This window comes from Engraulis encrasicolus, chromosome 3 (genome assembly GCF_034702125.1).
Source record: "Engraulis encrasicolus isolate BLACKSEA-1 chromosome 3, IST_EnEncr_1.0, whole genome shotgun sequence".
Lineage (NCBI taxonomy): Eukaryota > Metazoa > Chordata > Actinopteri > Clupeiformes > Engraulidae > Engraulis > Engraulis encrasicolus.
In genome coordinates, this window is record NC_085859.1 from 30960927 (window position 1) to 30974688 (window position 13762).

General features: G+C 42.9%; 2 protein-coding genes across 7 annotated transcripts in view; one reads left to right on the top strand and one right to left on the bottom strand.

The window, feature by feature from the left end:
* Positions 1-245: 245 nt before the first annotated feature.
* Positions 246-7379, top strand: stambpb (STAM binding protein b). Its single transcript, XM_063195204.1, has 10 exons — positions 246-515; positions 1721-1950; positions 2492-2567; positions 2702-2797; positions 3347-3752; positions 4415-4539; positions 5397-5534; positions 6099-6211; positions 6410-6509; positions 6846-7379. The coding sequence occupies exons 2-10, from the start codon at positions 1748-1750 to the stop codon at positions 6900-6902; spliced, it is 1314 nt and encodes a 437-aa protein (XP_063051274.1). The 5' UTR covers positions 246-515; positions 1721-1747; the 3' UTR covers positions 6903-7379.
* A 68-nt stretch (positions 7380-7447) lies between these two features.
* fkbp15b (FKBP prolyl isomerase family member 15b) overlaps positions 7448-13762 on the bottom strand; it is a 23281-nt gene continuing 16966 nt past the window's right edge. For 2 of the 6 annotated variants that reach the window (XM_063195200.1, XM_063195198.1), the window contains exons 25-28: positions 11688-11816; positions 10796-10903; positions 9465-10456; positions 8276-8979 (exon numbers count right to left, since the gene is read on the bottom strand). In XM_063195200.1, coding sequence (XP_063051270.1) covers positions 8766-8979; positions 9465-10456; positions 10796-10903; positions 11688-11816 — 1443 coding nt within the window. In that variant the 3' untranslated portion in view covers positions 8276-8765. Of the gene's footprint in view, positions 8980-9464; positions 10457-10795; positions 10904-11687; positions 11817-13762 lie in introns of all 6 variants that reach the window. The other 4 variants (XM_063195199.1, XM_063195202.1, XM_063195203.1 and 1 more) reach the window with 4 other exon arrangements.

Genomic DNA, 13762 nt, shown 5'->3' on the forward strand with positions numbered 1-13762 from the left:
TCCCCATTGACTTTAGTTCTATTAGAAGTTACTTAGTTCCAGGAGGTGGCGGTATAACACAGAAAATGTGGTAAAGGTCATGTAATTTGTTTGTACTTAATCTTTGTTTGGTATGTGATGGTTCTGTGTTAGTTTCCAAGAACAGAAGTTTACTGTTAAGAAACATTTTAATCAACGCGATCACATCACCAACCGACTTCCTGGTCCCCGGTTTGCGCAACTCTGTTATTAGATGGCTCTGGGCATGGGCAAAGAACGTGCTGCGTGGGTGGACGCTTATGTATTTCCGGTTGAATGTAGGGTTCTTCCGCGTATCCTCGTCCAGCCCAAACCAGACGAAGAAATCTCAACCAAACCCCATTACACTAACAAATCTTACTGAAGCAATACACATATATACACTCTAATATTAAACAGTCGGGAATTGTATTCAAAACATCTCTAGCAACCTAATGAAATGAACTCTTTAACCTGACCAAATTCGTGATCTAGGACAGTCATACATCAGGAATCAGGTGAGTTTTTGCAAACGATGTCAATAGTGCATCAATAGTCAACATATAGTGACTATTCAAACTCTGTCAATAGCAACAAATACCATACGTTTGCCAGTTAAATTAAGAAATTACACGTTCACATTTGAATATAGGAGGCTTGTATAGCAAGAACTGTGCTGTGGAATGATCTGACTGGGACAGCCTGTGGCAAGAAGCTAGCGGTAGCAAAGTCATAGCCTGCTTGCTAGTTGTCATGTCAAGTTTGTTGGCTTTTTTATTTTGCTAGATTTTTATTGTCTTTTGCAACTAGACTATCTACACATTACACATCAGGGTATATGTTAAGCCTGCCTAACCAAGACAGTGCTGCTAGCAAATGTTATCTTGAGCTCTGTGATTTTATTCTAGGCAAACCTATTCTTGTCAGTTAACTTTGCCCAGTTTGTCAGCTAACAATCCCATACAGGAACAAAATAAACACACGTTAGCACCTAGAACTGTAGGAGGGCGACTGGCATTGAAGTGAGGGACACAATATGCAAGTTATTATGGGCTAGTGTGACTCTATAGCTAACTTCAAAATGCATCCTTCCTGTGAACTACTGCAGGCAAGGTGTGGAGAAACGCCTACAGATATTGCCCTATTTTCTAGTACTGGAGTACTGGAACAGTATTGAGCAATCCTTCATTACTACCATAGCTGCTATCAAAGACAACCCACAATGATCTCTTGTCTAAGTAGGTTACACAAAGGTATTAACTGCCACTGGTAAACACTTAACAGTGCACAAGGAAGTTAAACTCTGAGACCCGTGGTGACATAAATTCGCATGCATAGAGATTGAGAATGCAAATTCAAGACCTTGCATCTACCAACTGCCCACAACAGTAGTGGGTCCGAACATCGATATATGGCAAGGATATCTGAGAGATGGCTTTCTCTGGTGTGTTACAAGTTTGGGTAATTCCCCATTGACTGAGTTTTGTATTTTATAAATCACCCAGTCATAGCTCATTCATTGGATGCATTCTGTGGTCTTGGAAGCTGGCCCGCAGAGTCCGACAGGGGGCCCGGGGAACAAATGGGTCTGTTATCCCAAGCCTTGAGAGAGAATGTTGATGATCTTGTCCTGGGCCCTGCCGCCAAAACTATCTGCATGCTTGCTGTTTGTAAGTTATAACACTGTGAACTATGACTGACGGACTGCTGTGCATTTTTAAAGGTGACCTCTCTGAACTATCCTGGGACCATGCTGGACCACACTGACCCCAGCCTCCCGCCCGAGGAGCGGGTGCGTGCCTTAACTAAGAAAGGGAGCGTGGTGGACGTCAACGAGAACGTGCCCGCCCGCCGCTACTTCCGCTCCGGTATGGAGATGATCCGCATGGCCCACACCTATGCGGAGGAGGGGAACACGGAGCACGCTTTCATGCTCTACAATAAATACATCACGTAAGTGTAACAGGTGTCAAATAAGCAGAGTCTTGCAGTAGAACCTCCCTTCCAAAGCCTCGTATAGACAAACTTTTCCTGGATCCATGTGACGTCAGGTGAACGCCCCTTAAGGCGACCTTTGGAGACTTTAGGTTGAGAATAAAGGGAGTAGATGGGGCATAGGATGTGCGTTGTAGATGGCGGTAGCACACATCTTGTGCAGGCAGTCACCAAATGTCACAGAAAGAGAAGGAGGGGACAACGCCCCCCTCAGTAGACCGAACTTGAGCACACTCCTTTGCATTGGGTAGGCAGAGTTTTGGAGTATCTTATTCTAATAGACGATTGTTTGCCTTTAGTTCAGTGGTAATGTGCCTAGAGTATGCTCCCATGCCGCCGGGTTGTTGTGATTGAGAAGCAGGATGACCTCGGTTACATATTGGCTCTGGGTGTGATTTGTTTTTTGTGTGTGATGGGTTTTATTTCGTGCTAATGCTCAGTAATACACAATAAAACATTGCAGAGTATGTAAACATATTTACATTTCTTTCCCTTTTAGCCTCTTCATTGAAAAGTTGCCAATGCATCCAGAGTATAAGACATCGACCTTTCCTGAAAAGAAGGACACTTTGAAGGTGGGTACATCCACTCAGACAGATGTTGTCGAGCGTAACAAATACGTTTTCAGTGTAATCACTGATAGAAACTATTATGCTATTATCGTGTTGAATTCTTTGTGATTCACAGCACATTTTTGTCACCAAAACAGAAACTCAAGGAGATTGCCTTTCCTCAAGCAGAACTGCTTAAGAGGCATATCTTAAGGAGATACGAGAAGGAGTATGCCGACTATCTTGTCAGGAGGGTAAGCCGCTTCCCTGCCTCTGTCCATTGGATTTTAGTAGTTCACAATGGCTTTCCAAGAAACAAGTTACTGTGTTTTCCAACTTATATATGAGCTCATGTCCTCCAACATTGTAGTATTCCAAGAATCACATACAAGGGAATTGTTATGCCGGAAGGTCAGGGGTGTAGTGTTATGAAAAGAAAGTAGATGAGAAATGTGTTACTATTCTTTTGAATATCCGTAATTTGTTGTCTGTGCAGCATTTCTGCTACTTAACAAAGTGTACAGTAAGAGACAGTGTATGATTAAGGTTTTGCACATTTTCTTTCATTGTCTGGGAGGAATGTCAGGTGTTCAGAAAAGAGAGTCCGTCTGTCAGGAGTTTTAGCTGTGTGTTTGTGTGTGAGAGAGTCAACACTCACAGCAGAGCAGACCAAGGAATCATTTTGGTCAGGGTTGGTAGGGAGATGTACTTACGCATTGGATGAAAAGTGTGTGGGTATGTGTGTGTGTGTGTGTGTGTATGTGTGTGTGTATGTGCATGCGTGTGTCTGTGTCTACTCACAGCAGGCGGAGGAGGCCTCCATGTACCAGGAGCAGTCTCGGCGGCGCGAGCTGGAGGTGGAGCGTCAGCGCGTGGCCGATATGCAGCGGCGGCAGCGCGAACAGGAACAGTTCAGTGCCTTCGAGGAGATGATCCGACGCCAGGAGCTGGAGAAGGAACGCAAGCGCGTCCTCAACGAGTTCACCAACCCCCAACCGGCCGCTGGCTTCCCCCATCCCGACGCCCCGCTCCTGCCGGGCATCCAGGGGCCACCGCTCCCCTACGCGCCCTCGTCTGCTCAGACACTCCCCAGCTCTAATCACCATCATCAACAACACCACCACCCAAGCGAACCTGCCCGCACACCAGTCTCGCCCCCTGCCTTCGATCGATCCCTTAAGCCAGGGTCGCTCATCTCACCAAGCAACAGTAAAGCATTATTATTCTACTTTTTAGTTTTAAATGTTCACACACTCTTTTTGATGTTCTTTTCTGCAATTTATTTACTACTATTGGCTGGAGATGCATTTTCGACCTTCAGGTCTTCCTAAGTTTCCTTCAGCATTTTCTCATGTATGAGAATTGAAGAGCACAACTGCACTGCAAAAAATAGACAGTAGTCAGACTTTTTCATTGTGTAATATTCAACATCTATGAGGGTGTGCAAGCCTCTTCTATGCCCATGTACAGTAATTTGACTAAGATACCAAAGTTCAAAGATCCATGCACAGCTTCTGGGTGCTGGTAAACACAGAAGTGTTCGATACTTTAGAAGACTTCTTTTGTCTTTGATGCCTTAGGTGCCCTTTGTACTTGATATTTGAATAGAAAACCATGCTCACCACGGTTCGTTTCGAGGAGTGTTTTCTTTTTCAGCAGGTCAAAAACTGTATTCTCCTCTTTCCGATGCCAGATTTATATAACGTTTCGGCCCTTATTAACGTTTTCAAGCTCATGAATCTGGCATGTGCATGAAGAATGTGCCGTTTCTTTCACCTTCTGAACAAGTTAATACTGAATAACCATGAAAGAAGGATCTCGATTTTTTTGTTGAGTTTCATTCACCTTGTTTATTTATTGTTTTGTTGCAGGCCATACGGTGGACGGACTGAGGCAACTGACTGTGCCCGCTGAGCTTTGCGCTCAGTTCTTAAGACTGGCCAACAACAACACTATCAGATCAGTGGAGACCTGTGGGATCCTCTGCGGAAAACTGGTACGTCACCGAATCCATTCATGCTGTCCAATTATTAGCATTAATTAATAAACCCATTGATGTCTAAAACGCCTGCAAAAAACGCCTGCTGAATACCTAAGCCCTTGTTGGGAGAGTTGCCCTCAGCCTATAAAAAAACGAAATATTTCAGCCTCTGATGCACATACAAACATGAAACATGCTTGCATTTAAACCCTAAGACCCTCATCCTGCATTAGAATGTGTTCATTCAGCTGTAACATACCCACATTTTTATTTTTAAAAAAGATACAATCTCAAGAGCCTGAATGCGGCGTCTATGTCGCTCCAGGCACCAAAGGTCAAACAACATGTGAGAGTCATCAGGCTAAAAGGGGTTAATTCTTTCCCACAAAGGTATCAAACAAGTTCCGTTTTGAAGTGAAGCAGAGAGCGGGCGCAACTACCGTGGTCACGTTGGCTCAATTAGCCAAGATGCCGTACCATTACACCGGTGACCTGGGTTCAATTCCACCCCTGTGCCGATAGCCTACTTCCCCATCTCTCGCTATCCCACTCATTTCCTGTCACATTCTCTGACTGTACTGTCCTTAATATTGGCCAAAAAAAAGGTATAAACAACTACCGGTCTCAGGTAGAGTATGTTTATCTCAATGTCACAGGATGCAACTTAGACCTGCTTTGAATGCATTGAATCAAAGGTGTTTGACGTCACACGAAAGTCTCATATCTAGATATAAAGCACCTGCAAAACATACATTTACACAAACATGTGTATTTGTTTGGCATAATTTGAATGGGATGCCAGTACAGGCTTTTGCTCCTCTATCTCTAACCTGTGTGTTTAAAAAAAAAATGAATATAATTATTTATTTTAGACGAGGAATGCTTTCACGATTACCCATGTGATCGTGCCAAAGCAGTGTGGCGGGCCAGATTACTGCGACACGGAGAACGAGGAGGAGCTGTTCCTGGTGCAGGGCCAGTACGACCTTATCACACTGGGCTGGATTCATGTGAGTTCAGAGCCACCTACCAGACTAGATGCATTTGGTGCATTGTCCGATGTTGGGACAAATTAAAGCTTATCTGAATCCTGCATGCTGTTGGAATAGGAATCAGAAAACATGATTTGTCCCAGCAATGGGCGATTCAGATCACAGTCCTGGTCTTAATAAATGGCATAGGAGTAGTAAAATGTTATGGATAAAAATGTAGGCAAACTATAATCAGCATAAATACAAGGATAAAAGTTTTCAAATACTATACTATGTTTAGCACCCATCCAAAACAAACACAAATAGGAGTTTAGAGTACTTAATTGATTTTGTACTGACCGAATCATAGCGCCACACTGATGGCATTAATGTAAATCCACTGTATAATATTATGGTCAGGGTTGCAGCCTAACTGAGGATACTGAACTATTATAAAGCTGAATTCCAGTTGATGTCTCGAAGGCACCATCTAGATTGTAATTGTAAAGAAATAAAATATATTTGGTAACATACGATCGTATTTATTTATAAAGTGTACTTTTTATAATGTATTTCTGATTTCCTTTTTGTTTTGTTCTGTAGACACACCCTACACAGACTGCTTTCTTATCAAGTGTTGACCTTCACACGCACTGCTCCTACCAAATAATGCTACCAGAGGCCATTGCTATCGTGTGCTCCCCCAAGTTCAACGAGTAAGTCTGAACAGACTTTTTCTAGGGTAAAAGTGCTGTACAATAAGACATTTGATCCTAGATGAGACCCTATGCATTGTGTTTCATGCTCAAACATTCTCCAAAACAAGTTAAACCATCCTGGTTGTGAGAAGCCAGAGACTTTCCTGTCAGTGTGCTGCGGTAACCTCGACACTTCACGACTTGCTCTTCCTGCAGGACGGGATACTTCAGACTGACAGACCATGGCATGGAGGAGATATCTACTTGTAAACAGAAGGGCTTCCACCCACACTCCAAACACCCTCCTCTCTTTGCGGTTAGTTTCACCAAATGCTCCATTTTCTTGCGCTAACAACAATGTATTCTTTTCAGACGTACGTTAATATATTTCCTCATTATATTCTGCTCAAAGGGAATTCCAAACCAACACAAGACAGTACGTTAGACTCCAGGTCAATCACACTTGTGTTAAATCAGCGTCTGAAATCACATTCCACTACGAGATTTTAAAATGGAGCATATAAAGTACAAATATTAACGGATATCTAGGGTATATTACTTCAGTCTTTCCTTCATTCCTTGAGCGGTAGTACTGTTGCACAGTTTTATTAAAAGGTATGTTTTAATGTCTTTTCCTTTTTTTCTATTGTAGGAAGGAAGCCATATCATTATCACGGACAGCACGGTCACAATGATGGACCTACGGTGAAGTCAGATCAGAGCACAAGAGATGGTGCAATGAAGTGGATATCAACCCCTCTCTTTAACTCTACATTCTTTTACTTTACTTTCTGTGGCAACTAGCACTCCAGGATCCTGGAGAGGAAGTTGATTGAAGCCAAGGCCTTGAGAGACTCTTGGGAGTGTTTATCAGTGGGATTGGACTTTTATGGGCATATCAGCCTGTCGGATGCACTTGTACTTGTTTAAGAAAGTGAATTTGAAAACAAAACAAACCTTTAAATGTTGTTGTCTACGGGGAGCTCAGGGATGGACACTAAACCTCAGAAAAAACACTCGCATTAGGATTGTAATCACTACTATACCATCGGTTTCCGTTATTGACCCACTTGTGTTTTAACTTGCCTCTATTTATAATCCCCATCATGGTGGTTCCACACTAATTGTTGCTAAACTATTAAAGGAGATGAGTGATATTTTTCAAAGAATGGCCGAAGTACACAAAGGTGCCTTATTCATTCTTGCCTCATTTCAAAGTTATGCGGACATACCCACACCCACCCTATAAAAACGGACTTCTGAAAGGTAGTTTTGAATTTATTAATAAAGATGAATTAGCGTTAGCAAAAACAAAAAGAAAGAAACCTGAAGTTAAATCCTACAGTTTCCAACTAACAAGACAGACAGCACAAACACTGAAAGTATCTGAATCTTTAAGAGTCCTCTTTACAAAAAGAGATGCTTGAATCCAAACACGCAATTAACACCTTGGCTTTATAATATAAAAGCAAGGCCAGCTGTTAGCTAAGCCATCTAGGCTTCACGCTTAAGGTTTTCATTTCATTTACAATCCTTGAAAAGATTTGATCGCATCACGTCATTCAGTCTGTAATCTGGTAATATCAAAAGGCTTCGTGGTTAGTCACAACAAATAGTGTGACCGTAATACAGTAACCATGATCATTTCTTTTAATTAGAAAGTCATTTTATGAAGTGCTTGTGTAGAAGAATTGTAGTCAGTATACCATTCTTGAGAATTAGGATATTATCCTCAGCAAAACATGATTATTATTATTATTTTAACCAGCCAAGCTCAGCTCAGCCCTGTCTGTCCCCTTGTGGCTTAAGTTCAAAAGGTCATGACCTTTGCCAGCCATGTTAGATTTGATTTCCCTCCAATCGGTGGAGCTGTGAATTACAGGCAGTCTCTCACGGCTGGTGCTAGGGTTGAACACCCATAGAGACAGTCAGTCAGCAGCAACCGTTTTTGCATAACGTTCCATTACTGTTGCAGTGCAGTCCAAACTCGTCGCAGTCATTTCTTTTTTTCGATCAGCCAGAGTTCTTGTGTTATATGCGAAGGCCACGGATGCTACACCACTGGATCATCTGGATATCCACACAGGCATTTGGGTTTGGTCAATGCTCAGCTCAACCAGTCCAGGTCATCTTCGTCATCATCTTCACCAAACAGGGGGGCAGGGGGCGGTCTTCCTTTCAGGCTCTGAGGACAGAAAAGAGGAATATTAGTAATGAGCCAATGGAGATAAGAAAAGCCACCATTTTACTTGTAACACATTCAGGACAGAATTCCATGGGATGGACTGTTGGGACAACATTCCTTTTAAACTTGAATTCAGCAAATCTTTACACAGTGGCATAACATGTTGAGAAGAAGTCATCCTTTTGACCTGTTCAATGATGTCTGGTGACTAGCAGTTACACCACTTAAGTTGTTTGAACTATTGGTTCAACATTTCTACTCTATAATATGGTTAAAAAGTTTAAAAAGAATCAACATCCTTGTTATACCAAATTAAAAAAAAAAAACTGTTATCCAACCAAGCTGGATGTTTTTTTAGGGTGATCATCACAAATTGTGTTACTTCAACTATATGGCTGAGTAAGTACAAGATCTTATAGGGTGCGTAGATGGGGTAGCAGTGTGTGGGAATCTGAGAGCCCTGTATCGTGCGGGCCCTGGCAGATTCTCTCTCACCAACTCTTCATCCTCGTCCTCTGTCGGGGTTGGGGGAGGTTTGAGAGCAGGGGGCGTCTTGAAAAATGGCTCCCCTCCATTTTCCTCCTCTACTCCCCCAGTCAGACTGAGAGAGTAGCCAAACAGAGAGCATGGGACAGACATAGCAGGGACACAAGCAGACAAGGAGACAGACAGACAGATGGACATAGAGGACAGGAGTCCTCAAGTAAGTACACTGAAAATCTAGTGGAAATCATGAAAATCAGACCAGCAAGGGTGGGACTGTGTTATGACATTAAGAATTATTGTGCAGATCAGATTAGGATAGGTAAGGAATTGGAATTTAAGTGTTAAGTAAATTAATAATTAATCTGATGTGATTATAAAATGCCAGGTTAGGGCCCATTTGAAAAACCTGGGACTCTTACCACTGCAAATACAATGTGGAATGGGACAACATGATATGGTATATCAGAACTGGAAAAGTTCATCACACTGTGATTCACACAACACAACTTTTCCTTTCTTAGCATTACACCCTTAAAGGGGACGGACGGCGCGCATGAGAAGATGGATATCCGATATGGATAGCACCTCCTCAAGTTGTACCTGATGCTATTGGGGCTCTTGGAGTTGGCATGCACATGCGAGACATTTGTTGGGGGCGGTGGTGGGGGTTGGGTAGGTGGTCCAGACCTGATGTTGGTGATAATAGCATCTCCGAGGGGACTAGTGATCTTCTCGTGGTGCTGGTGTGTACCAGAGTCCTTGGAAGGCGGCGTGTGTGGTGGGTTGGTGATGATGGCATCTCCAAGAGGACTAGTGATCTTCCCCTGGTGCTGGTGTTTACCAGAGTCCTTGGAAGGTGGCGTGTGTGGTGGAGGATTTAGCCCGTCTTCTTCAGAAACCAAGAGCTCCTGTGCTTTCTGCTCCTTGCTTGGCTCCTCTGCTGCAGTCTCTGTTGCATTCTGGTGATCTGCATGGCCGCCCACTATTTTGTCCGTTGTGTCCGTTGCCGGAACTAAATTGGTCGGCGGTTCTGTGTGTGCATCAATGGAGGATTCTTTGCTGTCGGCATGGACTTCCTCTTCCACCTTGTCGTCTGGCCGTTCTGCTGTCTGCTCATCCGACACCAAACCATCTCCGTTTTCTTCCGGAACTTTCTCCTTGCCCTCATCCTCATTGCTTTCTTTACTTTTGTCGTTCAAAGTTTCTGCAGGTGTGCCCTTGTCTTCTTGGCTTTCTGCAGACATATGGTGATCTTCTTTGCTTTCTGCTGGCGCATGCTTGTCCTCCCCGCGTTCTGCTGGTGCACCACCGTCGTCCTTCACTTCCTGCAAAGTAAGTGTACTCGTCTCTTCCACCTCCTGCAAAGTCCTCCTCTCTACCTCCTTCTCATCAATCTCTTTCTCTTCATCATCTAGCTCCTCCCTTTTCCCATTCACCTGAGTGCTGGGCGCCACCTTCTCCACCTTCTCAGCCTCTTCTTCCTCTTCCTCATCATCATCCTCTTCTTCATCACCATCTTCTTCCTCCTCCTGTTGACTACTCTGCTCGGAGGTCGTCCTCTCATTCTTTGCAAGCAGCTGTAGAGTGACATTCTAAGGGAGAAAAATATTCATGTTATTAAATAAACCATCCCATACATTACAAATGGAACACTACTGTAGGTAAGCCCATGTTTATGGGAGTTAAGAGTCCATGAGTGTTCAGTGTATTTACAGTATGTGTCCATCATAGAAGAATAGAAAATTAGTTATCAAATAAGTTCCATTGGTTCCTTTGCCTTTTTTTTAATCTTAAAAGGGGCAACAAACGTAATGCGTTTTGCGTGGCCAACATTAATTACAACACTCATTTCTAACTCATTTGCATTATACTCCTAATAAAACAAGGGGGAATGTGGACACGGCTGGAGAGGTGAGCAGAGGATACTGTACCTTTATGGTGTTGACCAGAACACCTATGATGGCACTGCCTGTGTACGACTCGTTCATGCCAAACTCGCCCCTCAGCGAGTGGAACACTCCGTTCATCACACGCTTCACCTGCCACCACGACAAACAGATAGATAGAAAGACAGACAGACAGACAGAAGATTGTGTCATCCTCTCAAGGCATAGGGTTCTTTCTAATATCCCATCCTCCCTTGCCTGCTTGTGGCCTCCTGATGACCTCACTAACGGCAGAAGTGTATTTCAACATCTTGGAAAAGCGCAATTCTAATGTAATTTCCTCATTTGCAATCGGGATGATGAATGAAGAATGGTCCCCCAATAGATGTTGTGGCTGGGAAACTTTATTGTTTTCTCCATGGAGGCAGGGAGTCAGCGAAACACAAGGCCACAAGCACAGATCGAGGATGGGAGTCCTGCATTATTGCAAAGAACCAACAGTCACTCATGGGCAATCTGTATTCAAAAGGTACAATCCAGTGCCACATATTCAAAAAAGACCTGGCTTTACTTGGCTGGTATTAAAGACAGGCAAAAGCAGGTCATTGGAATCTGTGGCAATGGATTATAGCTTCCAAATCCTAGTTGCTCATCACTGGGCAAAGACGTCAAAAGTGCAAAGTTGTATGCAAGCTCCATCAGCTCATTGGCAAGTTGACTCCCAGTCAGCATACTACTACGCAGGGACTGAGCTATAGGGAGGGCGAGCAGGGCATTTGCCCCAGGGCCCAGGACACTCTTGTATTGGCGGTGGCAGGCCATATTGGGCCCCCATAAGCGTTTTGTTCTGGGGCCCTGTGTGCAATTGTTCTCCCACTGCTACTACGGCCAGTCAGTCATGCAGGATGGGGTTGACTTTGCCCTCTCTCCTGCTCACCTCCATGGCCGTGTCTGCCTGCTCTGGGCTCCCCTGCTGTTGTGGCTCTTCTAAACGCCTCTCCAGCTCTGCCACGCGCGTCTCATACTGCTGGCGCATGGCCACCGCCCGGCCCTCCAGAGCAGCGTGCTGGAATACAGGATGGGAAGGGATAGAGGAGGAGAATGGGGGGGGGGAAGAAGACATAAAAAGCATTGGGGGAAAAAAACAAGACAGGAGAAATAAAAAGCATGAAATAACTGAACAGGACGTTATATTAGAAGAGACATCTCTAGGTGGTTTTCTTTTTACACAGAACAAGGGCAGTTGAAAACAGAAGTTACCATGTCTATGTACACTATGTTACATTACATTACATTACTGTTACATTATAAGGTATGTAGACACTTTAAATCAAACCTGTTCAATTTCAGATGATTTAGGATTATTAAAACTATTTCCAAATGCCAAAATGATTTCCAAATCCAACTATACTTTACACAATGTTTTTTTTAGTATTTTCATCGAAATCAAAAAATTACACACACTTAATTAGAATTTGGACAAAATGCCTTAAGGCGTTTAAGTTTAAGACATCCTTCTACAAGCCTTCATGAAATCTTGACCGGAATTTCGGTCCCTTCCTCCAAACTGGTATAGCTGGGCTAGGTTTGCTGACCACCTTACCTTCCACGGCACATGCCACCTCTGTACATAACAGCTCACTAGGATTCAGATCAGGGAGTTATGATGGTGTCTACAAAATATGCACTTCCATTTTTTAGCAAGTTTGGCAATTAGGTTAGTGTGTTAGGCCACACTCTATTTGGAAGACCCATTTTCTACTAAGCAACAGAGGTGTCAAAAGTAAAAGTAATTTTGTGGTGTAATTACAACACCAGCACATGGCATTACATAGCTGTTATAACATTTACTCCATTGTACCTAATGAGATAGACTGTGTTATTACTGAAAACCTAACAAGGACCCACCACAAACTTGATCCAACCAGTGCAGAGTTAGCTGATCGTAAGACAAGTACACAGATCTACTGGTTACTCAGATAAGTTACTTGTGTTGGAAGGAAACTCTCTATTGTTTTACTTTTACTGTACTTTCACTTTTACTTTTGACACCTCTGCTGAGCAATAACCTCTTGGCAGATGTTTTGAGATGTTGCTTCAATATTTTTTCCGCATACTGTTCTTCTTTCATGGCGTCACGTATTTTGTGAAGTGCGCCTGCAGTTCCTCCCGCAGCAAAACAAATCCATAACACGATGCTGCCACCCCCATGTTTCAAAGTTAGAATGGTGTTCTGAAGTTTGCATATGTCCCCCGTTTTCCTGTAAATATAATGGTGGTAATACGGCCAAAAGAAACAGTTACGGTTTGCAAATGCACACAAGGAAAAACAAAGAACCTCAATGTTTTTGGAAACATCCTTTGGTTTAATGAAATTAGAATTTGAGAGCATTGACCATCTGAGGAATAATCAAGATGCTTGCAAGCCTGAGAACGCCATACTATCTTTGAAACGTGGCGGTGGCAATATCACGTTATGGATGTTGTCTTCCTGAAGGAGGAGTTGGCACACATCACATTATAGATGGCATCATGAGGAAAAACAGTACTGTATGTGGAAAAATATTGACGCAACATCTGAAAACACCAAGAAGTTAAAGGTTGGTAGCAAATGGGTCTGCTTAACGGACAGTGACCCAAAGCATACCAAAGCATATCAACCAACTGATCAAGAAATGGCTTGACAGCAATGTGAGTGTTTTGGAATAGTAATCCAAAAAGTCTATACTTTATATCTATATCTTATTACACTTTCATGGGCAGAGCTTCAGTGGCATGTGTGTGGAGGGTAGCCTACACACATGGTTTAAAGGCATTTAGACCAAATTCTAATTAAGCGTCAGCTAAGTGTAATGTAATGTAATGTAAAAAGTGTACGTAAACTTTTGAATTGGATGAAAATACTAAAAGCATTGTGCTTCCAATATTCTTGGAATTGGAAATAATGTAATTTGTAAATAAATTTGTACATAAATTCAATTCAATTTAATCTGATTTTAAGTCAGAGAATGA